General features: G+C 44.4%; 1 protein-coding gene across 3 annotated transcripts in view; it reads left to right on the top strand.

Moving 5' to 3' along the window:
* Positions 1 to 26,406, top strand: part of tbc1d8 (TBC1 domain family member 8) — a 49,970-nt gene that overhangs the window by 3,214 nt on the left and 20,350 nt on the right. For all 3 annotated transcript variants that reach the window (XM_078174813.1, XM_078174812.1, XM_078174811.1), the window contains exons 2-10: positions 4,402 to 4,512; positions 4,696 to 4,814; positions 5,037 to 5,265; positions 10,373 to 10,613; positions 13,399 to 13,606; positions 17,713 to 17,910; positions 18,821 to 18,970; positions 19,138 to 19,288; positions 22,591 to 22,805. In XM_078174813.1, the coding sequence (XP_078030939.1) occupies positions 4,402 to 4,512; positions 4,696 to 4,814; positions 5,037 to 5,265; positions 10,373 to 10,613; positions 13,399 to 13,606; positions 17,713 to 17,910; positions 18,821 to 18,970; positions 19,138 to 19,288; positions 22,591 to 22,805 (1,622 nt within the window). The remainder of the gene's footprint in view (positions 1 to 4,401; positions 4,513 to 4,695; positions 4,815 to 5,036; positions 5,266 to 10,372; positions 10,614 to 13,398; positions 13,607 to 17,712; positions 17,911 to 18,820; positions 18,971 to 19,137; positions 19,289 to 22,590; positions 22,806 to 26,406) is intronic.

The raw sequence follows: 26,406 nt of genomic DNA, 5'->3' as shown, positions 1-26,406 counted from the left end.
TTCCTGTACAGTTGTTTCACACACGCTCTCAGAACCAACATAAGAAGTAGCATCAGGCATTTATGGAGCCAACACACAACTAAACCAAATGTTTTATACCGAGTCACCGCTGCGTTTCCACCGGGGACTCTGTCATGAAAACTGGGTAGTTGTTTTACCTCGCTGACATCGCTGCGCTTCTGGCCAGGACGGGACACAAAAAGCAGTTGGTTTTTATGGAAGTGTTTCCTGCTGGGTTGTGCAAAGATGAGGGATTTTTTTTTAAAGATATTTTTTGGGGCATTTTTAGCCTTTATTGGTTAGGACAGACAAGTGTGAAAGGGGGAGAGAGAGAGCGAGTGACATGCAGCAAAGGGCCACAGGCTTGAGTCAAACCCGGGTTGCTGCGGCAACAGCCTTGTACATGGGGCGTCTGCTCTACCACTAAGCCACCGACGCCCCAAGATAAGGGATTTTAAGCCAAAACATGAAGTGATGTTTGTGCCTAAACCTGACCACATGTTAGCCACAATGCTGTTGAAACATAACTTTAAAGTTTCATCACATTGACTGCATAATAACATGCACATGTAGGGATCCATGAATAGCAGAGACGTTAAATATGAAGCATTAGTTTAGCAGTTTGTTTTTGTTCTGCTGTCATGATGTGAGAGTTTGACCCGGTCGTGTATGAAGTGATCATTCGACACATTTGTGACCATGTGCTGGCTGCAGCTGTAGTCGTCTGACCGCTTCCCACCACTGAGATACAGCTTTCTCTATGACGGCCTGTTTGCTGTTTCCTTTGTCTCACTTCCTGTCTGAGTTTGAATCTGTACGACACAGTGACAGTGGGTTTATGATGAGGGACACTTAATATCATTAATATATAGACACAGATTCTTCTTTCTGTTCCTTCTTCTTCTTCCCTGTGAGGAAACCAGCTGGGCCTCGTCTCATAAAACAGAATAGTAGGAACTTCCTGGTGTGTGTGTGTGTGTGTGTGTGTGTGTGTGTGTGTTTTCCCAGTGTTTCCATAGTAGGAGGGATGAAGGGTCAGGTCCTGTTGTCACCTCGTTCAACATTAACTCATGAAACCAGCTTCTCTGTGGCTTGGTGCCACACAGGCGGAGGAAACGACATGCAGCACAGCTGTCTGATTTATTTAGTAGCTCTGATCTGACGTCTTTATTTAAAATGTTTCTAACTGTGGATATTAGAGCAGAAACTGAAACTGGTCTCACAGCTGTGAAAACACAGCAGCAATGATGATGATGATGGTGATGATGATGATGATGACATAATGTGAGCAGGATTTCTAAGAAGGGCTGGGCAGCTCAACATCTGCAGCTCATCAGTTCCTTCATACCAGTCTGTTTGTTTATCTCTAACACTCATGTCTTCTTGTTTTTAACGCTCCTGTTTTTACCTTCATTTAACACACTGACACAAAGAAAAAGACTTGTGATGCGTTTAAGAGCAAACAGACATCTCAGTCCTGCAGATCTTTTTTATTTGTTCTCCTGGAAGCCTCATAAATGTCGACTCTTTGTCTCTCCGTCAGTGTGACCCTGACGGAGGGCTGCCATGATTCTTATTGACTCCTCTTTCTGGAAGGTTTACCAGTGAAAACCCCTTCTGGGCTTTGTGGTGACAGACGGATGGTTTAGTGTTGCTGGGCTGCCGGCGTCGCAGCTTCAGGCAGGTTGACTTTGACTCGCAGATACAGTTTACACTTGGCTGAGAGCCAGAGCTGCTGGGAGAGACTTTATCTGTTCACATCTCCACCTGCTCACAGCTCCATGAACAAAGGCCATAATCCTCCTGGAGTCAAGTTCCCCACAGAGCATATACTGTATGATGCACATATTCAGTGTTAACTCGCCCTCAGTTTAATAATCATAAGCATCATATGCAAATGAAGGAAGGATTCATTGGCACAGATGGAAAATAATGTTTGTGTTTTTATTAGTTTAGAATCACCTGAAACTAAGAAGTGTTGTCTTCCTTATCTGGTAATAAACTGTTTTTATCTACTTATGGAGCAGCCATAAGAGTCGGCCATGTTGTTTCTAGATGGAGCTGTTCCACCCGTCCAGGAAGTGCGCTGGACTTTAAAGCCAGTATCCGTAGTGGCCAAACGGGGGAATTTCAGCTCTTGAGTCAGTCACGTGATGTCATCGGGCCCAAAAAGACTTTATCCTGTTAATCAGGGGATACATGTTTTTGAGCAACACAACATCTACAAAATGATTCCTCTCCCTATCAGGATTTAATCTATTTGGTCCGAGAACATTTGTGAAATCTAGAAAAGCCAAAAGATTAAATCATTTCATCTCATTCAAGTTAGCAGGGCACTAAACAGGAAGTAGTTTGCTCAGCTGACAGATGTCTCTAGTGCTCCTGCTCTGTGGTCCCAGTGATCATCCAGATAACTTCATACTGCAGTCGTGGAGCTTTTTTGGCTTCATGCCCCGCTGAGAAACTTTAATAGGAATGAACAGAGTTCCACCTGTACCCAGGTGTCTTCATACGTCCATGGGCTGTTTGCATTCTGCCTTTTCATGCCAGTTGCCACAGTTCAGGGGGGGGGGGCAGATTCAGTTCATTTTGCTGTCAATAGCACATCAACCATTAGCCACAAATTTAGTCATTAATTCGTTAAACAAAAATATAAATAAAGGTTATAAAGAGGCCTTTGATTTTACTCCGGTGTTGTGTTGACTCATTTCAGAGCTCTGTCCATTCACAGGTGGAGACATTTTAATGTCTTATCTTTTTATCTTTTGGCTTCGCTGACCAGCAGCCAGCTGCATTAACATACAGAAACATAGCTCAGTGCCTGCTGCCCACTCTCCACCCTGCAGTCTCCGCTGGTCAGCCAGCATTAGCTGCTCTGTGCTGTGAGCATCACCCAGGTTAGGGTCAGGGTCAGGGGTCATGGTCAGGGTCAGGGGTTAGGGTCAGGGGTTAGGGTCAGGGGTCATGGTCAGGGTCAGGGGTTAGGGTCAGGGGTTAGGGTCAGGGGTCAGGGGTCAGGTAGGAGCGCTCGCTTGGCGATTAACGCTGGTAAAGCTGTCCCAGTGGCAGGACGCTGTCACTGTAGAAACATGCTGACCACTGTCTGGTCTCCCCTCAGGAGACCCTTGTTTATTGTGTTTTACAGGATTAAACAACATCTGTATCACAGTCAAATACAGTCACTTTTTACAGTGTGCTGTCAGGGAACAAATACATGTGTGTTTATATGAAAGTGGGTACCATTACCACGAGATCCAAAACAACAGCACACATACATGATGAGGACGTTCAGTGGTACATTAAGGTTCTGCATGTACCCACACAAACAAGAGGAGGAAATGAAATAAGATAAATAACCGCGTAGCCACACCTTCCCTCTGCAGTCAGACCTTTAAACCCTGAGTCCCACAGGATCATAAAACCTTCAGTGAATCTCACTGTGATGAAACTCTTTCAGCTCTTTTTGTTCTGTGTCAGTTTCACTGGAGGTTTTATCGTCTGAGTTAAATCAGAACATGCAGCAGAACTGATACTGATCCCTCTTCCTCTTCTCTCCATGCATCACCGGCTCTTTGTGCACCAGGTCTGAGAAGGTAAAGCTGACACTCAGATACAGATCTCACTGCCCTCATCCTCCTCACTCAGCACCCTGACGTGCAGGGTTGGACTCTGTGGGAGCAGGTTGGGTTTATCTGACAGTGTGTCCCTCTGACGTGTGAGTTATTTGGTGCTGACTGCAGGGACTTGTAAAATAAGGACTTCCTTTGTGCCTCCCCAAATGCAGCCAATAGCAGTCGTCCAGAGGAGATGTGTCATGGCTATATCACAGCTTCATGCACACCTTAACATGTTTTAAATTACCCATAATTCATCTGCTCTGATGTTTTCATGCTTCAGTATCCTGACTGTGTGGATACAGCTACGTGGTGAAATCCTGACTCATTTAAAGTGTGTAAAGTTTGTTCCTTCCTCCCTGTGGAGCCTGACGGTATCTGTGGCTCTGTGTTTGTGTTTCTGACAAAAGCAGGAAAATTCCCATGATGCAGTTCTGTTTACACGACCAACATCCAGCACATTTTATGATCTGTTAAACCAACACAGATGTCCTCTTCTAGATTTAATGTAATGCCTGACTTACATGAACATGTACATTTCCCACTGATACTGATGATGGCACTGACATTATGATGGTGAAAACTGTCAGTAAGATTTGATCAAGAAACTGTGTAACCGTCTTCAGTGTGTGCAGATCATCAGAGGAAAATAAGGTGGATAAAAAAACATGAAAACAAAGTGATGAAGAAGTATGAAGAACAACAGTCTGGGTCAGCGCCTGCAGGAGCTCTGTGTCTGAGACATGTCTGCATGAACGTAACCTCAGTGTGACTCTGGTCTCTGCAGGTCTGCTGGTCGGGGCGCTGGACACCGTGCTGGACTCCAATGCCAGGGTCACACCATTCCGCATCCTCCTCCAGGTTCCCGGCTCCCAGATCAGCTGGGTCATCGCCAGCGGTGAGATGAACCACAGAGTCTCCTCCCTCCTGCTGTCTGTCTTCACTCTCAGCTCTTCATCAGTTATACTCTTCATCTCTGATACTCTGCAGAGTGTGCGCAGTCTGAGTTTGCCTGAGAAGATTTCTGTGACGTGTTCCAGCTGTTAAACTCCCTCCTGTGTTTCATCTTTTTGTCCCTCAGGAGCTGCCATAGAGGAGGTGAACAAGCACTGGGACTGGCTGGTCCACAACCTGCTCCACTCTCTGACCGTGTTTGAGAACAAGGAGGATGTCGCCAGCTTCGTCACAGGAAAAGTCAAGGTGTGACACCTGCTGGTGCATGAGTCCTGTTAGAAGATGATGATGATGATGATGATGATGATTGTAGAGTCTGAGCTGTGTTGACAGAACTCTCTCTGTGGAGTTAACGGGGATTTAAAGGATCAAAGTAAAACATCTGCCTCATTGTAGATTACATGATGATGATGATGATGTCCATGTAAAGAGCTCTGCAGTAACGAGCGTATGTTCCCTCCCCTGCAGGGCCTCATCGCAGAGGAGGTTCGGGGCCGCCAGGCCGCCCAGGAGGACGACCCGGAGAAGTTCAGGGAGGTGCTGCTGAAGTTCGAGCGGCACTTCGGCCTCCCTTCGTCAGAGAAACTGGTGACGTACTACTCGTGCTGCTGCTGGAAGGGTCGGGTGCCTCGGCAGGGCTTCCTCTACCTCAGCATCAACCATGTGGCCTTCTACTCCTTCCTGCTGGGGAAGGAAGGTCTGTACTCCAACGTGAGGGCTCTGATTTTAAACCAGGACACTGAACACAATGTCAGTCAGGGCGTCGGTCTCCACAATTTATTCATGCAGACTGTCAGTGTCAGTTTTTACAGAGTGATAGTCATGATAGAGGAGTGCTCGACTGAAAATCTGAAGACTGAAAGTCTTTTGAATAACAAACGTTCTTCATGTCTGTTTTAAAGACAGCTCTGCTCCTCTGTGAGGACGGCAGCTGTTACACTAGATTTTAATAATGACCCAGAAAAGCAATAAATAACAATAGAGGCTCCTCAGTCTCCTCTCACACCGATCAGACAGAGAACTTTCTGCAGCTTGCTGCGTCTTCTTCTTTTAACTTGTCCAGGGCGACCACTGCCTCACCTGTCGTCAGCTTCACCGCTGTTTTGCTGTGAAGTACAGGTGCAGATCTCTGCCTTAAACTCTGAGCAGACAGGTGGAGGAGACCTGGGGACTGGACACAGGGAGACAGATATCTGTGTGGGTATGAGACCCTCTCACGTGAAGTACCACCAGCAGGTCCAGGAGCTCCACCTGGATAATGGTCGTTTCAAGGATTATTTCAGGACGATTCAGGGACAGTTTGATGAGCTGCTGCAGATCATCAGGTTACAGGCGGTCAAATGTTAGAAAGCAGTCGAGGCTGAGTTTGTTCAGCTGCATCCTGCAACTTGGCCGGGGTGACATTGAATGTGAGCTAACATTAGCTTAACACAAACCATGTACACTACCAAGGCCCGCCACTCAACTCATCTGATTGGACAATGACGTCAGGCTCTTCTTTTATGTCTGAGGTTGGAGGTGTTCAGGGCGCTCCTGCAGAAACACAAGGCGTTCAGAAACACAAAGCGTTCAGAAACACAAGGCGTTCAGAAACACAAGGCGTTCAGAAACACAAAGCGTTCAGAAACACAAGGCGTTCAGAAACACAAAGCGTTCAGAAACACAAAGCGTTCAGTAACACAAAGCATTCAGAAACACAAAGCGTTCAGAAACACAAGGCGTTCAGTAACACAAAGCGTTCAGAAACACAAAGCGTGCAGTAACACAAAGCGTTCAGAAACACAAGGCATGCAGTAACACAAAGCGTTCAGAAACACAAAGCGTTCAGAAACACAAAGCGTTCAGAAACACAAGGCGTTCAGTAACACAAAGCGTTCAGAAACACAAAGCGTTCAGAAACACAAAGCGTGCAGTAACACAAAGCGTTCAGAAACACAAGGCGTTCAGTAACACAAAGCGTTCAGAAACACAAGGCGTTTAGTAACACAAAGCGTTCAGAAACACAAAGCGTTCAGTAACACAAAGCGTGCAGTAACACAAGGCGTGCAGTAACACAAGGCGTTCAGTAACACAAGGCGTGCAGTAACACAAAGCGTTCAGAAACACAAGGCGTTCAGTAACACAAAGCGTTCAGAAACACAAGGCGTTTAGTAACACAAAGCGTTCAGAAACACAAAGCGTTCAGTAACACAAAGCGTGCAGTAACACAAGGCGTGCAGTAACACAAGGCGTGCAGTAACACAAGGCGTGCAGTAACACAAAGCGTGCAGTAACACAAAGCGTGCAGTAACACAAAGCGTGCAGTAACACAAGGCGTTCAGAAACACAAGGCGTTCAGAAACACAAAGCGTTCAGAAACACAAGGCGTTCAGAAACACAAAGCGTTCAGAAACACAAGGCGTTTAGTAACACAAAGCGTGCAGTAACACAAAGCGTGCAGTAACACAAAGCGTGCAGGAACACAAGGCGTGCAGTAACACAAGGCGTGCAGTAACACAAAGCGTGCAGTAACACAAAGCGTGCAGTAACACAAAGCGTGCAGGAACACAAGGCGTGCAGTAACACAAAGCGTGCAGTAACACAAGGCGTGCAGTAACACAAAGCGTGCAGTAACACAAGGCGTGCAGTAACACAAGGCGTGCAGTAACACAAAGCGTGCAAAAACACAAGGCGTGCAGTAACACAAAGCGTGCAGTAACACAAAGCGTGCAAAAACACAAGGCGTGCAGTAACACAAAGCGTGCAGTAACACAATGCGTGCAGTAACACAAGGCGTTCAGAAACACAAGGCGTTCAGTAACACAAAGCGTTCAGAAACACAAAGCGTTCAGAAACACAAAGCGTTCAGAAACACAAAGCGTTCAGTAACACAAAGCGTTCAGTAACACAAAGCGTTCAGAAACACAAAGTATTCAGAAACACAAAGCGTTCAGTAACACAAAGCGTTCAGAAACACAAGGCGTTCAGTAACACAAAGCGTTCAGTAACACAAGGCGTTCAGAAACACAAAGCATTCAGAAACACAAAGCGTTCAGTAACACAAAGCGTTCAGAAACACAAAGCGTTCAGAAACAAAGCGTTCAGTAACACAAAGCGTTCAGTAACACAAAGCGTTCAGAAACACAAAGCGTTCAGAAACACAAAGCGTTCAGTAACACAAAGCGTGCAGTAATACAAAGCGTTCAGAAACACAAAGCGTGCAGTAATACAAAGCGTTCAGAAACACAAAGCGTGCAGTAACACAAGGCGTTCAGTAACACAAAGCGTTCAGAAACACAAAGCGTTAAGTAACACAAAGCGTTCAGAAACACAAAGCGTTAGAAACACAAAGCGTTCAGAAACACAAAGCGTGCAGTAACACAAGGCGTGCAGTAACACAAAGCGTGCAGTAACACAAGGCGTGCAGTAACACAAAGCGTGCAGTAACACAAAGCGTTCAGTAACACAAAGCGTGCAGTAACACAAGGCGTGCAGTAACACAAAGCGTGCAGTAACACAAAGCGTTCAGTAACACAAAGCGTGCAGTAACACAAAGCGTGCAGTAACACAAGGCGTTCAGAAACACAAAGCGTGCAGTAACACAAGGCGTGCAGTAACACAAAGCGTGCAGTAACACAAAGCGTGCAGTAACACAAGGCGTGCAGTAACACAAAGCGTGCAGTAACACAAGGCGTGCAGTAACACAAAGCGTGCAGTAACACAAAGCGTGCAGTAACACAAGGCGTGCAGTAACACAAAGCGTGCAGTAACACAAAGCGTGCAGTAACACAAAGCGTGCAGTAACACAAAGCGTGCAGTAACACAAGGCGTGCAGTAACACAAAGCGTGCAGTAACACAAAGCGTTCAGAAACACAAGGCGTGCAGTAACACAAGGCGTGCAGTAACACAAGGCGTGCAGTAACACAAAGCGTGCAGTAACACAAGGCGTTCAGAAACACAAAGCGTGCAGTAACACAAAGCGTGCAGTAACACAAGGCGTGCAGTAACACAAGGCGTTCAGTAACACAAAGCGTTCAGTAACACAAAGCGTTCAGAAACACAAGGCGTTCAGTAACACAAAGCGTTCAGTAACACAAAGCGTTCAGAAACACAAGGCGTTCAGAAACACAAGGCGTTCAGAAACACAAGGCGTTCAGTAACACAAAGCGTTCAGAAACACAAAGCGTTCAGAAACACAAAGCGTTCAGAAACACAAAGCGTTCAGTAACACAAAGCGTTCAGAAACACAAAGCGTTCAGAAACACAAAGCGTTCAGTAACACAAAGCGTTCAGAAACACAAAGTGTTCAGTAACACAAAGCGTTCAGAAACACAAGGCGTTCAGTAACACAAAGCGTTCAGTAACACAAAGCGTTCAGAAACACAAAGCGTTCAGAAACACAAAGCGTTCAGAAACAAAGCGTTCAGTAACACAAAGCGTTCAGTAACACAAAGCGTTCAGAAACACAAAGCGTGCAGTAACACAAAGCGTGCAGTAACACAAGGCGTGCAGTAACACAAAGCGTGCAGTAACACAAGGCGTGCAGTAACACAAAGCGTTCAGAAACACAAAGCGTGCAGTAACACAAGGCGTTCAGAAACACAAAGCGTGCAGTAACACAAAGCGTGCAGTAACACAAAGCGTGCAGTAACACAAGGCGTGCAGTAACACAAAGCGTGCAGTAACACAAGGCGTGCAGTAACACAAAGCGTGCAGTAACACAAAGCGTGCAGTAACACAAGGCGTTCAGAAACACAAAGCGTGCAGTAACACAAAGCGTGCAGTAACACAAGGCGTGCAGTAACACAAAGCGTGCAGTAACACAAGGCGTTCAGAAACACAAGGCGTTCAGTAACACAAAGCGTTCAGTAACACAAAGCGTTCAGAAACACAAGGCGTTCAGAAACACAAGGCGTTCAGTAACACAAAGCGTTCAGAAACACAAAGCGTTCAGAAACACAAAGCGTTCAGAAACAAAGCGTTCAGTAACACAAAGCGTTCAGTAACACAAAGCGTTCAGAAACACAAAGCGTTCAGAAACACAAAGCGTTCAGTAACACAAAGCGTTCAGTAACACAAAGCGTTCAGTAACACAAAGCGTTCAGAAACACAAGGCGTTCAGAAACACAAGGCGTTCAGGGTCTGAGCCACCTCTTTACTCCTCTAAACAATCCTCGCTTCACCTGAGAAACACTTGTGTCCAGTGTTTAATAAGTGTTTAATAATTGACATGAGCTGGAGTTTAAGAGAACACGTTGATTCAAAAGTTATTTGTTAGTTAAAAGTTATTTTGTAGACAAACAATGACATCATAGCCTCTAACTACTGATTTTTAACCGACTCTGTGTCACTGAGGTGTGTGAACGGTGTCAGACACTGTTTCTCTTTAATCCGTCCTTGTTTCTCATGCTGCAGCTCAGTATGCACAAATAACTTCTTCATAATTGGTTAAAAAATCTTTGTCAGATATGTTACCCACTCACGTCCCTTCACTCCATCGGCTCCTTTACTTCAGGAAACTCTGACAGCATATGATGTTGTTCCCAGATATACTGTGTGTACCTTTAATGTATGAAATACAGTTCATTGAGGGAAATCTTCTGGATCGTTTCACATCTTACAAGCAGAGGTCAGGTCGTAGTTATTGCTGTGTCACTTCTTACAGCAGCATCTTTAATTCACAGTTTGACAGTTTTTTTCAGGAGAGTTCAGTTTGTTTGACCAACACAACTAAAGACTATGAAGTGGTTCACAGGTGTAGCAGTCTCAGTGACCTGCAGTCAGTCTGAAGAAACTCAGCTGTCCTCCTCTTCTTCTTCCTCAGTCAAGTTTGTGATTCCCTGGGCGGAGGTGACACGATTGGAGCGGGTCTCCACTGGACTGATGACGGAGGCGGTCCGGATCACCACACGGCAGCGGCAGAGGGAATTCTCCATGTTCCTGAACCTGGACGAGGCGTTCGGGGTCATAGGTCAGCTGGCTGACATCGCCCTCAGGCGGCTGTTGGACAGCGAAGGCCTGGAGCTGGACCGAGTCCTGCAGCAGCCCACACGCATCACCAAGAGGTCAGTGCTGCTTCCTGTTACCGATATGTTTCACCCTCCCACAGCCCCCCCACACGTCCCTGTGTGTGTAACAAGCAGAGGTTTGAACCTGTCTATCATCTTACCATCTGAACGATGAGCCCTTTGAACCCTCCGACAGACTGTGAGGTCTGATCAGTGCAGCTACACTGTGTCACGTGGATCTGATAAACATCCAGTGTGATGTCTGCAGACTGTACGATGACAGCGTCACTGAATCACAGGCTACGATGCAACAGCTTCACACACTGAGTGACAGCATGCTGCAGGGTTATTACTTCTGCAGCTGTGAAGCACAGCATAGCAACAACCATCCTTGAACCTCTCTGACTGTGTGACGTAGGACCACCGTTTTAGAGCCACCACCAAAGATATCAACAGGTTTCTTTACCGCTGGTCGTCACTCAGCTGGGACAGACCAACATCACGCAGTGTGTGCACACAGCAGGAAGATACAACAGCATTCTGACTTTAGACCAGGTTTATTTTTAATGTCAAACTGGATTTCGGTTGCCTCAAAATAAATACCAACACACCAACAATGTGCCTGATCACACCTTGTTAGGACCTACACACCCATGGGTGCACAGATGGGTGCAAGTATATTTGCTACATACACAACATGGGTGCTGGCTGTGAAAATAGCTGCGTCTGCGTGATGACAGTTGGTGCTGTGCTGTGCGTCACTCTGCAGCGGGTGTCAGATCGAGCCCAGTGAGAAAGAGAAGTTGACAGCCTGGCTCTTTTCTCACCTCAGCACAGCTGGCTGATCTCTGTGTGGAGTGAGCGTTAATGTTCAGTCGTTGGTTTCTGAAAGTTACAGAAATAGACGGACAAAGCTGATGTCAGAGAGGTGTGTGTGTGTGTGTGTGTGTGTGTGTGTGTGTGTGTGTGTGTGTGTGCGCGGGGGGGGGGGGGGGGGGGGGGGGGGTACTGACAGCTTCCATAACCCAAGATAACATGATGTTGTGTGTTGAATTATAACCTGAGATTTGAGAGCGTCTCCCCCAGAGAGAGACGCAGAGATGTAAAACACAGCTGAGAGTTTTCTGTGAACCCTGAACACAAGGCTGAGACGAGACACTGACGGACTATGTCTTGTTCTCTTATTATATTTCTGCTCCCTCAGTTTTCTGTCATCTTAAACCTGATCTGCCTCGACAAACGTTATGCAGCACTGCTCCTCACAGCACTGTGAGACTTATTTCTGTCTCTGTACAAACCTCAAAACCAGAACAGAAGTAAAGTGCCCGAGCTACAGAGCAAATGTAGGAGTGGGTGGTGACCACATCACAGACAGTTTTTTTTTTTTTTTTTTTTTTTTTTTTTTTTTAGTAATGTATTTACATCAGGAGGCAGAAAGTGAAATGAGGAAGAAGAAATGGAACATGTGAGGGACAGAAACCTCGGACAGTCCAGGACGAGAGGAGAAGACACAAAGCAGGAAGTGGGTGCGCAGCTGAAAGGAGTCGCTGAATGTGAAATCAAAAGAAAATAAAGACTTTACAGCTCATTTAATCCTGAGCTCAGATTCTCCTCCCTGACTGTCGTAGTTCACCTCATTATAATTTCACCTCATTCAGGTCCTGGTGATTTATAGTTTATTTATTTATTGAGTCTGTAGGATGATGAATGAATAACAACATTTTATTACAAAAATATTCAACTAAGAGGATGAAACAAGTCAATCACCAGAAGAAATGTTGACACTGTATGTTTCTCTTCATCTCTTGTTTTTTTTTACTGAACTTCAATTTTCAGCAACACTGTGTCTTAAAGGGATAGTGCACACAAAAATGGAAACTCAGCCATTATCTACTCACCCATATGCCGAGGGAGGCTCAGGTGAAGTTTTAGAGTCCTCACATCACTTGCAGAGATCCAAGGGGAGAGGAGGTAGCAACACAACTCCACCTAATGGAGGCTGACGGCGCCCCAGATTCAAACGTCCAAAAACACATCATTGAAACCACAAAATATCTCCATACTGCTCGTCCGTAGTGATCCAAGTGTCCTGAAGCCCCGACATAAAAAGTTGTTTGGAAAAACCTCATTTGAACTCTGTTTTTAGCCTCATTGTAGCCTGTAGCTCTGACTGCATCTCTGGGCACCGCCAGTGAAAGCACGTGAACACACATGAACGCGGTGCCCATGTCTCACAGTCTCGCGCAAGCGCTCACACGTGAGCGTGGTGCCCAGAGAGGCAAAAGATCTTCACTCGTCTCTGGAAGAATTACACACCAATCCTGTCAAACCTGACTCCAGTCATGTGACATCCTCCACAGGAAGTGGACTGAAGTCACTTAATCTAACTGCCCACTCCCTTTCTTCTTCCTCTTCTTCTTCCTCTCCATTTTTTCCTATTACTTTAATTTAATTTATTTACCTGACACAATCTTTAATGTTGTATTTAGTTTCAGCTGCCAGTATTAAAGTGCAGCATTTGTTCAGTTCAGGCAGTGTGGGAAGGTCAAGCCTCTGTTAGCCAATTAGCATCAGCTGCTTCATTCATGCTTCACCTCATGTTTGTCATTCAGCAGCTGACCAGTAACATCAGATCGTACCAGTACAGACGCACAGTCTGACCATTGAAGCCAGTATCTGTTGTTCTCTGCCACAGTAACATCCACAGCACTAACATCTGTAGTTGTGTCTGAACCTGAAGACTGAATGTAGAAACGAGTCCAGGTTCTATTTGTTCCAGTCCAAACCTTTTTCTGATCTCCGTCTGTGACTCTTCTTCCCTCCATCATCGTCTTCTCTCCAGGATCCTGGAGGAGCAGGCTCTAAGGGAGTACGTCCTGGCTCTGTTTCGGCTCCCCCGGGGTGAGAGACTCCATGAGGTGGCGTCCTGTTCGGTGTGGACGCCACACGCACGCTGCCACACGGCCGGGACCCTCTACACCACTGACAGCTACCTGTGCTTCTCCAGCCGAGAGGAAGGCAGCTGCGTCCTGGTCATCCCTCTCTCAGAGGTACGCTACCTACATCACAGCCTCACCTGATGACATCACACTGTGCTGTTTATCTCACCTGTCATATTCTACAAACACAGAGACTAAAGTCGTCCATGTGTCAGCCTCAGTGGTTCATGATAACACTGTGAACACTACAGCAGTGTTCAGACCTGAGAGAGGACTGAAGCTCAGCGGGCTGAACCTGAACATCTTTACTACACCAGGTTTCTACAGAAGGTCTAATAATTGTTGTATGTTTCTTTACTCAGTCTGACAGAACAGCTGATGGTGCATTCAGGTGGTTCTCATAAAGCCCAAAATTTCCAAGATTACACACTGAAAGGTGCCTTTGAATGGCTCATGAGATGATAACAACCATGAGTGAACTATAAGGGGGCGGCACGGTGGTGCAGTGGTTAGCACTGTCTCCTTATAGCAAGAGGGTTCCTGGTTTGAACCCCGAGGGTGGGGGAACCCTTCTGTGTGGAGTCTGCATGTTTCCTCCAGGTGCTCTGACATGTTCTCCCTGTGTCAGCGTGGGTTTCCTCCAGGTGCTCTGACATGTTCTCCCTGTGTCAGCGTGGGTTTCCTCCAGGTGCTCCGACATGTTCTCCTTGTGTCAGTGTGGGTTTCCTCCAGGTGCTCTGACATGTTCTCCCTGTGTCAGCGTGGGTTTCCTCCAGGTGCTCCGACATGTTCTCCTTGTGTCAGCGTGGGTTTCCTCCAGGTGCTCTGACATGTTCTCCCTGTGTCAGCGTGGGTTTCCTCCAGGTGCTCTGACATGTTCTCCCTGTGTCAGCGTGGGTTTCCTCCAGGTGCTCCCACATGTTCTCCCTGTGTCAGCGTGGGTTTCCTCCAGGTGCTCTGACATGTTCTCCCTGTGTCAGCGTGGGTTTCCTCCAGGTGCTCCCACATGTTCTCCCTGTGTCAGCGTGGGTTTCCTCCAGGTGCTCTGACATGTTCTCCCTGTGTCAGCGTGGGTTTCCTCCAGGTGCTCCCACATGTTCTCCCCGTGTCAGTGTGGGTTTCCTCCAGGTGCTCTGACATGTTCTCCCCGTGTCAGCGTGGGTTTCCTCCAGGTGCTCCCACATGTTCTCCCCGTGTCAGCGTGGGTTTCCTCCAGGTGCTCCCACATGTTCTCCCTGTGTCAGCGTGGGTTTCCTCCAGGTGCTCCCACATGTTCTCCCTGTGTCAGTGTGGGTTTCCTCCAGGTGCTTCCACATGTTCTCCCTGTGTCAGCGTGGGTTTCCTCCAGGTGCTTCCACATGTTCTCCCTGTGTCAGCGTGGGTTTCCTCCAGGTGCTCCCACATGTTCTCCCCGTGTCAGCGTGGGTTTCCGCCAGGTGCTCTGACATGTTCTCCCTGTGTCAGCGTGGGTTTCCTCCAGGTGCTCTGACATGTTCTCCCTGTGTCAGCGTGGGTTTCCGCCAGGTGCTCCCACATGTTCTCCCTGTGTCAGCGTGGGTTTCCTCCAGGTGCTCTGACATGTTCTCCCTGTGTCAGCGTGGGTTTCCTCCAGGTGCTCTGACATGTTCTCCCTGTGTCAGCGTGGGTTTCCTCCAGGTGCTCCCACATGTTCTCCCTGTGTCAGTGTGGGTTTCCTCCAGGTGCTCTGACATGTTCTCCCTGTGTCAGTGTGGGTTTCCTCCAGGTGCTCCCACATGTTCTCCCTGTGTCAGTGTGGGTTTCCGCCAGGTGCTCTGACATGTTCTCCCTGTGTCAGCGTGGGTTTCCTCCAGGTGCTCTGACATGTTCTCCCTGTGTCAGTGTGGGTTTCCGCCAGGTGCTCTGACATGTTCTCCCTGTGTCAGCGTGGGTTTCCTCCAGGTGCTCCCACATGTTCTCCCTGTGTCAGTGTGGGTTTCCGCCAGGTGCTCTGACATGTTCTCCCTGTGTCAGCGTGGGTTTCCTCCAGGTGCTCTGACATGTTCTCCCTGTGTCAGCGTGGGTTTCCTCCAGGTGCTCTGACATGTTCTCCCTGTGTCAGCGTGGGTTTCCGCCAGGTGCTCTGACATGTTCTCCCTGTGTCAGCGTGGGTTTCTCTCTGTATGAAGTGTGATGAAGTCCAACAACACTGATTCATTGGTCCAGGTCATGTGACATCATTAGTAGGGAGTGATAACCACCTGAACATAAACATCTGGTAAATATAAAGAGACATTTTATGGTTCCACAAGTTGATCTTCAGATCTCTAGATATGGATTTTGGGGTGCTGAAGCCTGAACAGAGATGCACCACCTCCTCTGAGTTCAGACAGAAGAAGACAACACACAACAGTTTTATTCTTCTCCAGAGGCAGCTGTGATTTTAGTTTCAGTCTGTCCATGTCCTGAGTGACTTTCTGACAAAGCCCTCTGTCTGAGTGTCAGTGTAATGGTCATGTGTTTGTAGGTTAAACAGTGTGTGTTGACTGAGCCAGCTGCTGGTTAAACAGTAACACTGGTTTCATGTGTTCACACACACCGACACCTTACAGTGCAGAGGTGTTATAAGCTGCAGTAATGAAAGTGACACTCTGCTCTCATGTTTGCTTTGTGAGAGGAGACGCTCAGACTTTCAGAGATTCAGAAGAATAAATTGTTCCTGAGAAATCTGTGAACCTAATAAAGATGCTGTGATTTGAAAACTAAGCTCTTCTATCACATGAAAACAGCCGTGTGTCTCTGTGCAATAAAGCCTGGGTGGGCAGAAATCTGGAAAAGGCTCCTGCAGCTCCTCCCTCTCTGTCCTAAGCCCCTCCCACCAGACGACCAAGGGTATATGCACGCACCTCACACAGTACATTGATTTATTTCATCTCTTTCTTTGTAGAGTTGCTCACAGTTAATTCACTCAGCCCCTCCTCACTGTGTCTAACCTGTGTAACAGCAGCAACAGAAAGTTTGCTGATCCAGCGGGGAGTCGGGCTGTCTGGTCCTCAGAGCTGGGGTTTGTACTGGCTGGATTCAGGTTGCTGCAGCTGCTGACTAGGGGTCAGTTTCTGGTGCTGCTGTCTTCTCTCCTCCCAGCAAGGTGGTCTGTAGCAGCAGGAGGTGAGGCGGTGGACACGAACTTGAAGCCACAGCTGTGTGGCTCCAGTTAGCAGAAGGCTAAACTATCAGCAACACGTTGTCTCCATCTCTGAAACACTTCACTGATACTGACACGTGTTTTATTTAGTTTATTGTCAGACTCTGTTTGATCAGGACAAAGTCTCCTGAAAACCAGATGAGGAGCAGAAGTCTAGTTTTCTCTGTCAGCTTGAATTACAATATGCTCAGTGGTTATTATGGGATCTTTGCCAGATGATACCAAAATGAATCTGCCTACAAGCTTTAAACCTCTTGTTAAATGAATCCATCATAACAGCTGATTTTGTTAAGTATTGATCAAAGTGGTTGATTTAGTTCAGCTCCTCCTCTGAATGTTCAACCAACACACTGAAGGTTTAAATAAAAACAGAAACACAGAGTTTAAATCAGTGATTTCAATCCAGAAGCTTCTTTTTTTTTTACACATTTATTTGCATATGAAAATAAAAATTTGCAGAATATGTGAAGCTCCTGATCTGTTTAACTTTGGTTTATGAAGCAGAGATCAGCAGTCTGATGTCAGTCAGTTGCTGAACAATGTGAAGAGTCATGGGTTCTTTGGTTTAATCCTCCACTTCCTGTGTTTTCTGTTGAAGCTTTGTCTTCAGATTAGTGAGATCATTTCCGCCTCATTAATCTGTTACTGCTGATAAAGAGGAATTCCCCATCTGCTCCTGCAGAGTCTCTCTTTATTCCTGCAGACGTCCTGCAGAGCTGCTGTTTCATATGTGAAACCATGTTACTGTGCTTTGACTTTAAACTGTGTGAAACACTTTGAGCTGTAGTAACTGTGAGTTTATCGACCTCTCCCATATATCTCATATAAAGGCACCCTGTCACGGACAGAGTGATATTATGGTATTAAATCAAATACAGTAGAAACTGTTTGTTTCATCTTTCTTTCTAGAATAATAACAAGAATATTGTTAGTTGTTGAACTGAGGAGCAGATTTTATTAACACCTTGATTATTTGTGAGGGACCTTTTCCTTGTCATGTGAGTGACTGATTGTGTATTGATGCCTTCCTTCCTTCCTTCCTTCCTCTCGTCAGGTGTTGTCTATAGAGAAAGCAGAGAGCACCAGTTTGCTGCCGAACCCCGTCATAGTGAGCATTCGGACCAAAAAGGCCTTCCAGCTGATCGAGCTGCAGGACCGAGACGAGCTGGTGGAGAGCCTGAACTCCAGACTGCGAGCGCTGCAGTGGAAACAGTCCATGTTTCGCAGCAGGAAGGACGGCAAGAGGAGCGTGGTACGTGTGACCTCAGAGCGCTGGGACATTTCATTCATTTAGGTTTTAGATATTTTGAGGCACAGATGAACGTGTGGAGTCAGACTGAGAGAGACATGCAACCAACCCACTGCTGGACTCACACTGGGTTGTGAACGTTAACACTGTGGCTGCAGAGCTGCTGAGATTTGTCCATCTAAATGGGGGGTGGGGTCATTCAAAGGTGTATATAAACATATGATGCAACAACAGATTCTCCTACCATCAAAATGTAAAGCTGGTCAGTGACTAAAAGAGAAGCATGTCTAACTGCTGCTGGTCGAGTCTGAACTTCTCTCACTCCTGCTGCAGAGTGGCGCGCAGCACAGGACGGCTGACATCGTTAGTTTCAGACCAACACAGTCGTCATTTTCACCGCCAGCGCCCACGTTGTGTCAGGACCAAATGTACCTGCGCTCATCTGTGTGCTGACAGGCCTGTAGGTTTAAAGTGTCGTGCCACTGCGCAGAAGGAAGTGTGTATCTACTGTTAGCTCACCTAGCACCACTGAGCTAGCCAACGTTACAGCTCAGCTGAAGAGGACGCCATTAATGTTTACAAACTGCAGCAACAAGGTCTGTGGATTATCTGGAGTAACCAGGTCATGATTTCTGTACAGAGACACTGATGTTGAGTTTTGAGCTCCACAAGCTGAGTGTCATCTAGTTGTGTTATACTGGAGAGAAGTCAGACATCTCTACAGCCCATATCTCCAACACTCTGCAGCTCACACCTAAACTATGTACACTGATAAACAGCTCTACAGGGAAGAGGGGGAACATGTATGTTTGATTTTAGGGTGGACTGTCCCTTTAAAATAAAGTTGAACTGCTGCGTTTTGACACCTAGAAAAACAGCAGACTGATGATGTTTGGTCTCATATTTTGTTCAGACCTCCCCGACACCATACTACACCTTCTACTACGACAGCAGCTACTCTGATGAAGAGGAGAAAGAGGAACAGGCTCTGCGTAACACCGTCAACAGCGAGGCTCTGATGACGGCCTTCCACCAGAACCAACCAGGAACCAATGGCAACAAGGTGGAGTCAGAGTCTGAGTCTGTCTCAGCGCATACGAGTCAAACTCAATTTGTTTATAAGAGAGAGACAGAGTTTGCACACACAAGCTGCAGTCAGATCTCAGCACACTCAACGAGTCAACACCTTAATGTCTGAATCTGTGTGTGTGTGTGTGTGTACGTGTTCAGAGCATGGAGCAGGTGAAGGAGCGGCTGTGGGAGAATCACTTCACAGAGTTCGGTCGTGGCGTCCACATGTTCCGCACAGAGAAGATCCAAAGGCTTGTTGCCATGGGGATCCCAGAGTCACTGCGAGGGGAGCTGTGGATGATGTTTTCAGGTAAGAGAGAGATACAGAAGGCAACAGTATGGGAATTCTGAAGAAGGCGAAACATACAGCACACCCTCCTCCTAAAGCTCCTCCCCTCTCTGTCCTAAGCCCCTCCCACCAGACGACCACAGGCATACGCACACACTCAATGCAGAAACACGATGTTTCCATGCACTGATTTATTTGTCTTATTTTACTGTAGCGCTCTCTCTGTTTATCAGACCACAGATGAGACTAGAATTAACCGTTAGCCACCGCACGGTCCCTCCACCTTGCTCCCCGCCGCTGTGGACTGCTTTGCTGGGAGGAGAGCAGGCAGCAGCTGTAATGTCTTGAATTCATCTGGGTGTCACAGTGGGCTGGTATCCAGCAGCAGCATTAGGTCTAACCTGTGTAACAGCAGCGACAGAAAGTTTGCTGATCCAGCGAGGGCTGTCTGATCCTCAGGTGGGGTTTGAGCTGACTGAAATCAGGTTGCTGCAGCTGCTGACTGTCGGTCTGTCTCTGGAGCTGCTGTTTGCTCTCCTCCTGCAGAGGTGGTCTGGTTGGGCAGGGTGGGGTGTGACGCTGAGGCACACAGTGATTTGAGGCTCTTGTTAGCAGAAGGCTAAACTGTTAGCATCATGTTGTCTCCATGTCTGAAACTCTTCACTGATACTGACACGTGTTTTATTTAGTTTATTGTCAGACTCTCTTTCAGACTCTGTTTGATCAGTCCGTCTCTTTGTTGGGTTGCTCTGCGGTGGAGACAGTTGTTGGCAATGCTGGAACAGCAACTTTCTCTGCAGGATTGAATCTGCCATTGAATCAGGTTTTCACTGAAGGGACGTGCACGCATTTGTAGAACAGCCAATAGAAACGCCCTCTCTCTGAAATGACCTGTGATTGGACAAAGTCCCCCATCATAGATTTTCTTCAGTCTGAAAACAGAACCAAGAGAAGGAGCAGAAGTCTAGTTTCCTCTCATTACAATATGCTCAAAGGTTATTATTGGATTTCAATCAATCAGTCAATCAATCAATTTTATTTATAAAGCCCAATATGACAAATCACAATTTGCCTCACAGGGCTTTACAGCATACGACATCCCTCTGTCCTTTGGAGCCTCACAGCTGATCAGGAAAAACTGTCTGTCCTAACTTATTATCACTGCTCCTCCCTGGCAGTATGTGTCCTCCTCCTCAAATGAATAAAAGACTTTATGTTTAGTCAGAAAAAATAGTGACTGACAACTTCAATAAAATAAGAAGTAGAACAATCTGAGGTCATGTCTTTGTGTCACAGAATATAGAAACAGAAAGAAGCATAAAACATATGATGAGACAGTTTTTATTGATATATGAGAAACAGTTTTATTTTACTGCCGCCTCAACACTTTCATTACAGTGTGAGTGAATCAGCTCCTCTCATGGTGAAGATATTTTGGGCATTCATCAACAAGAAAGCATGCTTCCTCTTTTTTACATTGCACACACGTGAAACTACTAAAAAATCCACAAAGTCAAAAATAAAAGTAGAAGATGAAATTTTAATGTGTCAGGAGAGGTCAAGAAGCCACAGGCTCGTTCAAACAGACCACGCTCCTTGAACGTAAAGAGAAAAACGAATAATAAAAAAATAACTAAAGTAACAGAATTAAAAAAAAAAAAACAAGAAAATATTATAGCTGCTGCGCAGCGATGGTCGGGGCCGGGCAATTTTAGGCAAATTTAGGCAATTCTGATCAACAAGAGGCAGAATATGAGGACAACAAGAAAGTTGCCATTACAAGGTACATTTTGCATCAGTTGAGGTTTGAACTCACAATCTCTGACACCAAGGAGCATCTTCTATCTTACTGAGCTAATTAGTCAATGACAACTCATCTGTGGCTTCACAAATTGACTAAGCCAGCCACCAGCTGACTGCAGATTTCAAACTGCTGCCATAAATTCAGTTATCAAGACAAAAATCTGAAAATACACATCTTGCATCTAGACAGCATGGAGATGTTAATTTGTTTTTTGTTTTTTTAACAATGACTGATTATCTCCATAAGTGAAAAACTGATGTGTAAAGTATTTCCATTGACAGCAATGGTTCACATGAGGACAGAATTCAAAATGCTGTCAAAAGTGTAGTTTTTGATATATAATTCTGATATTTACCAAACGTCATCAATTTTTTTCATGAACATTGAAAACTTATTTAGCAAGAATTTGCAATTATATGTTTACAGTACTGTTTACAGTCAAACATCTTGATGCACTGTAGGCTCAATTTTTGATAAATCAAAAATCTGTGAGGACAGTTTTTGTAGGACAGTCTGAAGATGCTCTGTAGCAAGTTTGGTGACAACTGAGCAAAAATTGTGGGAGGAGATAGGTTTAAGAAGTTTTACAGTTTTTAAAAAAAAAAAAGTGATGAACTTCATACTTTTAATATATAAATGTCCAAAAGTTTCTTCAGTATTGGGGCTACAGTTTGGTGAAAGTTGTGAAGTTGTAGCACATACGGACGATTTGTTGTGAATTTTCACAGTTTTGAACTTTAGACGCTTGCTGTAGTGCCACCATCAGGACTATGGACTTGTGTTTGCAGCTGAGCAAATCTGGCATGGGACTAGACCTTTGTGCAAAGTTTGGTGATTTTTCGCGCATGGGAAGCATGATTTCCTCAGAAATCAGTGGACAACAGTCCAATAACAACAAAGACTTACTGAAAACACAATGTGGAAAATATATATCTATATAGATACCAGTCAGATAATTAGACATGGTGAATTTAATGGTGATGATAATTTCTCTTCTTGCTTTGTGTGCTGAATCTTTTCTTCAGTGTCAGGATGTTTAAATGGAGGATGACCTCATTCATTCCCACATTTCACAGAATAACAACAACACTGACTGGATTTTCCCACATGTGCGCGCCGGGCTGATGATGATGATGATGATGATGATGATGATGTGTGTGTGTTAGTGTGTGTATGATCTGTCCCGTAACTCCTCATCCCCTGCTGGTTCTGTCAGTGAGTACGTTTACATGAAACCCTGATATTCCTCCATTATCCAGAATAGTCAGAATTTAATTCAGGTCATAAAAACAGCATATTTCATTGGGATATTCTGAATTAGGCCTTCTTCCAGATTTAGTATTTTCCAGTAAAGACCAACACTATTCTGGATTGAGGAGCATTTTGTGTACGTACAGCATGTTCAGAATAACGTAATGTCTTTTTGTTATGGTGTGACAGAGGACGAGATCAGAGGCTTCTCTTTGGAGAACACTCTGCTGCTGCTTGTTAACAGTTTCTCTGCCTCTGGTTTGTGCAGACGCGTCTTCAGAGCTGGAGTCCCACCAGGGCTATTACACCAGCATGGTGCAGAAGTCGATGGGCCACAGCAGCCTGGCTACTGAGGAGATTGAGCGGGATCTTCACCGCTCTCTGCCCGACCATCCTGCCTTTCAAAACCCTACCGGCATTGCCGCACTCAGACGTGTCCTCACTGCCTACGCTCACCGCAACCCCAGGATCGGATACTGTCAGGTAGGAATCCAAAGATCCGAGCTTTATGGTGATGGATTGGTGCAGAAAAAATGATGTCACTGCACAGTAATTACTGAAATATGACTTTGTGGTGGCTGCTGTAACTGCAGTAGTAGCAGCAGCAGCATTTGTACTAACAAGGCGTTGGTTTGGTTTCAGAAGTGGGTGGAGCACATGAAGCCAACCAAACAAAAACTAAGAATATTTGTGTGTTATTTCCTGGACTTCTTCATCAATCTAGAAAATATATTATTTGGAAATTGTTTATCATAATTTCTAAAATACTTTTGTAAAATCATCGTAAAATTAAAAATAATGAAAAAAGGTCAAAGTATAGTATGTCCTCAAAAATCATGATAAAACATCATAGTATAGCATGTCGTCAAAAATCACGGGAAAAAAGTCATAGTAAAGCATGTCGTCCAAAATCATGAAAAAAGTCATAGTATAGCATGTCGTCCAAAATCATGAAAAAAGTCATAGTATAGCATGTCGTCAAAACTCACAGGAAAAAAGTCATAGTATATAGTATGTCATCCAAAATCATGAAAAACATAATAGTACAGCATGTCGTCCAAAATCATGAAAAAACATCATAGTATAGCATGTCGTCAAAAATCACGGGAAAAAAGTCATAGTATAGCATGTCGTCAAAAATCACGGGAAAAAAGTCATAGTAAAGCATGTCGTCCAAAATCATGAAAAACATAATAGTACAGCATGTCGTCCAAAATCGTGAAAAAAACATCATAGTACAGCATGTCGTCCAAAATCGTGAAAAAAACATCATAGTACAGCATGTCGACCAAAATCGTAAAAAAAGGTCACAGTATATATAGTATGTCATCAAAAATCACGGGAAAAACGTCATAGAATAGTATGTCGTCAAAAATCACAGGAAAAAAGTTATAGTATAGCATGTTCTCCAAAATCATGAAACAAAGTCATAGTATAGCATGTCGTCCAAAATCACGGGAAAAAAGTCATAGTAAAGCATGTTGTCCAAAATCGTGAAAAAACGTCATAGTATAGTATGTCGTCAAAAATCACGGGAAAAAAGTCATAGTATAACATGTCGTCCAAAATCGTGAAAAAAGTCATAGTATAGTATGTCGTCAAAAATCACAAAATAAGTCATAGTATAGCATGTCGTCAAAAATCACGGGAAAAAAGTCATAGTATAGCATGTCGTCCAAAATCATGAAAAAAGTCATAGTATAGTATGTCGTCAAAAATCACGGGAAAAAAGTCATAGTATAGCATGTCGTCCAAAATCATGAAAAAAGTCATAGTATAGCATGTCGTCAAAAATCACTGGAAAAAAGTCATTGTATAACATGTCGTCAAAAATCACGGGAAAAAAGTCATAGTATAGCATGTCGTCCAAAATCATGAAAAAACATCATAGTATAGCATGTCGTCAAAAATCACGGGAAAAAAGTCATAGTATAGTATGTCATCCAAAATCATGAAAAAACATCATAGTATAGTATGTCGTCAAAAATCACTGGAAAAAAGTCATGGTATAACATGTCGTCAAAAATCACGGGAAAAAAGTCATAGTATAGCATGTCATCCAAAATCATGAAAAAACATCATAGTATAGCATGTCGTCCAAAATTATGAAAAAACATCATAGTATAGTATGTCGTCAAAAATCATGGGAAAAAAGTCATAGTATAGCATGTCGTCAAAAATCACGGGAAAAAAGTCATAGTATAGCATGTCGTCCAAAATCATGAAAAAAGTCATAGTATAGCATGTCGTCAAAACTCACAGGAAAAAAGTCATAGTATATAGCATGTCATCCAAAATCATGAAAAACATAATAGTACAGCATGTCGTCCAAAATCGTGAAAAAAACATCATAGTACAGCATGTCGACCAAAATCGTAAAAAAACGTCACAGTATATATAGTATGTCATCAAAAATCACGGGGAAAACGTCATAGAATAGTATGTCGTCAAAAATCACACGAAAAAAGTTATAGTATAGCATGTTCTCTAAAATCATGAAACAAAGTCATAGTATAGCATGTCGTCCAAAATCACGGGAAAAAAGTCATAGTAAAGCATGTCATCCAAAATCGTGAAAAAACGTCATAGTATAGTATGTCGTCAAAAATCACGGGAAAAAAGTCATAGTATAACATGTCCAAAATCGTGAAAAAAGTCATAGTATAGCATGTCGTCCAAAATCATGAAACAAAGTCATAGTATAGCATGTCGTCAAAAATCACTGGAAAAAAGTCATAGTATAGCATGTCGTCAAAAATCACTGGAAAAAAGTCATAGTATAGCATGTCGTCCAAAATCATAGGAAAAAAGTCATAGTATAGCATGTCGTCCAAAATCATGAAACAAAGTCATAGTATAGCATGTCGTCAAAAATCACAGGAAAAAAGTCATAGTATAGCATGTCGTCCAAAATCACAGGAAAAAACGTCATAGTATAGCATGTCGTCCAAAATCATAGGAAAAAAGTCATAGTATAGCATGTCGTCCAAAATCATGAAACAAAGTCATAGTATAGCATGTCGTCAAAAATCACAGGAAAAAAGTCATAGTATAGCATGTCGTCCAAAATCACAGGAAAAAACGTCATAGTATAGCATGTCGTCCAAAATCACCAAAAAAGACATAGTATAGCATGTCGTCCAAACTCATGAAAAAAAGTCATAGTATAGCATGTCGTCCAAAATCACGAAAAAACGTCATAGTATACATGTCGTCCAAAATCACAAAAAAAAGTCATAGTATAGCATGTCGTCAAAAATCACAGGTAAAAACGTCATAGTATAGCATGTCGTCCAAAATCACGAAAAAAAGTCATAGTATAGCATGTCGTCCAAAATCATGAAAAAAAGTCATAGTATAGCATGTCGTCAAAAATCACGGGAAAAAACGTCATAGTATAGCATGTCGTCAAAAATCACGGGAAAAAAAGTCATAGTATAGCATGTCGTCCAAAATCATGAAAAAAAGTCATAGTATAGCATGTCGTCAAAAATCACGGGAAAAAACGTCATAGTATAGCATGTCGTCAAAAATCACGGGAAAAAAAGTCATAGTATAGCATGTCGTCCAAAATCATGAAAAAAAGTCATAGTATAGCATGTCGTCAAAAATCACGGGAAAAAACGTCATAGTATAGCATGTCGTCAAAAATCACGGGAAAAAAAGTCATAGTATAGCATGTCGTCCAAAATCATGAAAAAAAGTCATAGTATAGCATGTCGTCAAAAATCACGGGAAAAAACGTCATAGTATAGCATGTCGTCCAAAATCACGGGAAAAAACGTCATAGTATAGCATGTCGTCCAAAATCATGGGAAAAAACGTCATAGTATAGCATGTCGTCCAAAATCATGGGAAAAAACGTCATAGTATAGCATGTCATCGCAGCAGTTGTGTTAGTTGTAGCTGTAGCAGTAGTAGTTCTTGTACTTCAGTGTCTCAGGCTGCTGCTCTGCAAATGCTTTTCCTGTGAGGGGGCACACTGCCAATCACTGACTTAATTAATACAGTGAAGTAAATTAGAGACATTTGAAAATGATTCATCAATTTTATTTTGAAATTTGATCGTGACGTTATCATGTAA

This window comes from Epinephelus lanceolatus, chromosome 14, assembly GCF_041903045.1.
Source record: "Epinephelus lanceolatus isolate andai-2023 chromosome 14, ASM4190304v1, whole genome shotgun sequence".
Lineage (NCBI taxonomy): Eukaryota > Metazoa > Chordata > Actinopteri > Perciformes > Serranidae > Epinephelus > Epinephelus lanceolatus.
This window is presented reverse-complemented; position numbering and strand designations above follow the sequence as displayed.